The 614-nt window shown below is 61.1% G+C and overlaps 1 protein-coding gene across 1 annotated transcript in view; it reads left to right on the forward strand.

Moving 5' to 3' along the window:
* Positions 1–204: 204 nt before the first annotated feature.
* The window catches only part of LOC121660828 (serine/threonine-protein phosphatase 6 regulatory ankyrin repeat subunit C-like), a gene marked incomplete at its 5' end in the record, with an annotated part of 10,052 nt that continues 9,642 nt past the window's right edge, over positions 205–614 (forward strand). The window contains one exon of the mRNA XM_042020343.1: positions 205–614. This exon is cut by the window's right edge and continues 463 nt beyond it. Coding sequence (XP_041876277.1) covers positions 205–614 — 410 coding nt within the window.

Below are 614 nucleotides of genomic sequence, written 5' to 3' on the forward strand. Positions count from 1 at the left end.
CCCAGTTATCCCTCCCCATTCCCCGTTACTCCACACCATTCCCAGTTCTCCCTCCCCATTCCCAGTTATCCCTCCCCATTCCCAGTTACTCCATACCATTCCCAGTTATCCCTCCCCATTCCCAGTTACTCCACACCATTCCCAGTTCTCCCTCCCCATTCCCAGTTAGCCCCACCATTCCCAGTTATCCCTCCCCATTCCCAGTTACTCCACACCGTTCCCAGTTCTCCCTCCCCATTCCCAGTTATCCCTCCCCATTCCCAGTTCCCCCCACCATTCCCAGTTCCCCCCACCATTCCCAGTTGTCCCTCACCTCCATTCCCAGTTCCCCCCCCATTCCCAGTTGTGCCACCCTTGGCAATTCCAGCCGGCTGCAGTTGGCCCTGCTGGACACGGGGAGAAGCTCCGAGCCCCCAAACCCGGCCCCGCAATCCCAGCGCAGCCGGGCCCCGCTGGGGCTGGGGAGACGCGGAATTCCCGAATCCCAAACCCGCTTTCCGTGCCCACCGTGCCCCTTTTTCAAACCCACCGTGCCCCTTTTCCGTGTCCCTTTTCCGCACCCACCGTGCCCCTTTTCCGTGCCCCTTTTCCGCACCCACCGTGCCCCTTTTCCA

Source organism: Corvus kubaryi, unplaced genomic scaffold (assembly GCF_017639235.1).
Source record: "Corvus kubaryi isolate FWS band 111438036 unplaced genomic scaffold, C.kubaryi_AGA036_p1.0 36964, whole genome shotgun sequence".
NCBI classification, from domain to species: Eukaryota; Metazoa; Chordata; class Aves; order Passeriformes; family Corvidae; genus Corvus; species Corvus kubaryi.